General features: G+C 35.6%; 1 protein-coding gene across 1 annotated transcript; it reads left to right on the top strand.

Annotated features, from left to right (window-relative positions):
- On the top strand, window positions 1-753 carry CSUI_008448 (uncharacterized protein; the record flags this gene model as incomplete). The annotated part of the gene is made up of 1 exon (XM_068068581.1): window positions 1-753. A coding segment is annotated over one exon (270 nt), but the record flags the coding sequence as incomplete, so codon positions are not given.
- Between the last annotated feature and the right edge of the window lie 237 nt (window positions 754-990).

Here is a 990-nt window from a genome sequence, read left to right as displayed (position 1 = left end):
GAAAGAGGGAGAGAGAGAGAGAAAGAGAGAGAGAGAGAGTTGTTCTTTCTTTCCTTCTTTCTTTCTTTCTTTTTTCTTTTTATCTCTCCTTTCTCTTTCTTTTCTTCTTGTGATTGATTTGAAGGATTTCGGTCTTTGTGTTTTTTCTTTCTTTTCTCTCTCTTCGTCATTTGAATTTTGTCTAGTCACTTCTCTCATCTTTCTCTCTTTCTTTCTCTCTTTCATTCTTTCTCACTTTTCTTTCTGTTTTGTCTCTTTAATGAAAATGTAGGTAGGGGGAGTGAGTGTTGTGTATGTATCAACGAAGAAGAGAGGTGTGTGGCTGCTTGTTTAAACATTTACCGATACCCCTATCAAAAGGAAAAAGAATAATTAATGTATGTATCTATCTACCTATTCATCTATCTATCTATGTATCTTAAGTCTATCTATCTTTAATCTGTCCGTCTTATCTATCGCTCTCTCTCTCTCTCTCTCCTGATGACGAGGGGAGTAGGGAGGAGTCTAGTGGAGATAAATAAATAGATAATAAGGAGAGAGGAGGAGGCAGTGGCGAGAATACATTCCCTTTTCATGACTTTTAGAACACAAAGAAAAGGCATTTACAAACTTGTCTCTCTCTCTCTCTTCTTTACTCTCTTATCCATGAGGTACGAAGATAAAGAAGAAGGAATGAAGAGAAAAAGAAGCGAAACGTTCTCTTAACAGACACATAGCTATACAGATCATTATGCATACTCCATATAGATAGGCAGTCTAAAGATAGATACATCGATAGATTGAACATAGATAGATAGATCGATTAAAGATGGGTAGATAGATTAAGGATTAATGCGTGTGTATGTATTCTTATTCTTATCTTAGTGTAGAGACGGATGTGTGTGTGTATGGCATTGGAGAGATAGCTCGATCAACGATAGGTAGATAGATAGATTAAAGATAGATAGATAGCTAGATAGATTAGAGATAGATAGATACATCAAAGATAGA

Source organism: Cystoisospora suis (genome assembly GCF_002600585.1).
Source record: "Cystoisospora suis strain Wien I chromosome Unknown contig_4738, whole genome shotgun sequence".
Taxonomy (NCBI): domain Eukaryota; phylum Apicomplexa; class Conoidasida; order Eucoccidiorida; family Sarcocystidae; genus Cystoisospora; species Cystoisospora suis.
This window is presented reverse-complemented; position numbering and strand designations above follow the sequence as displayed.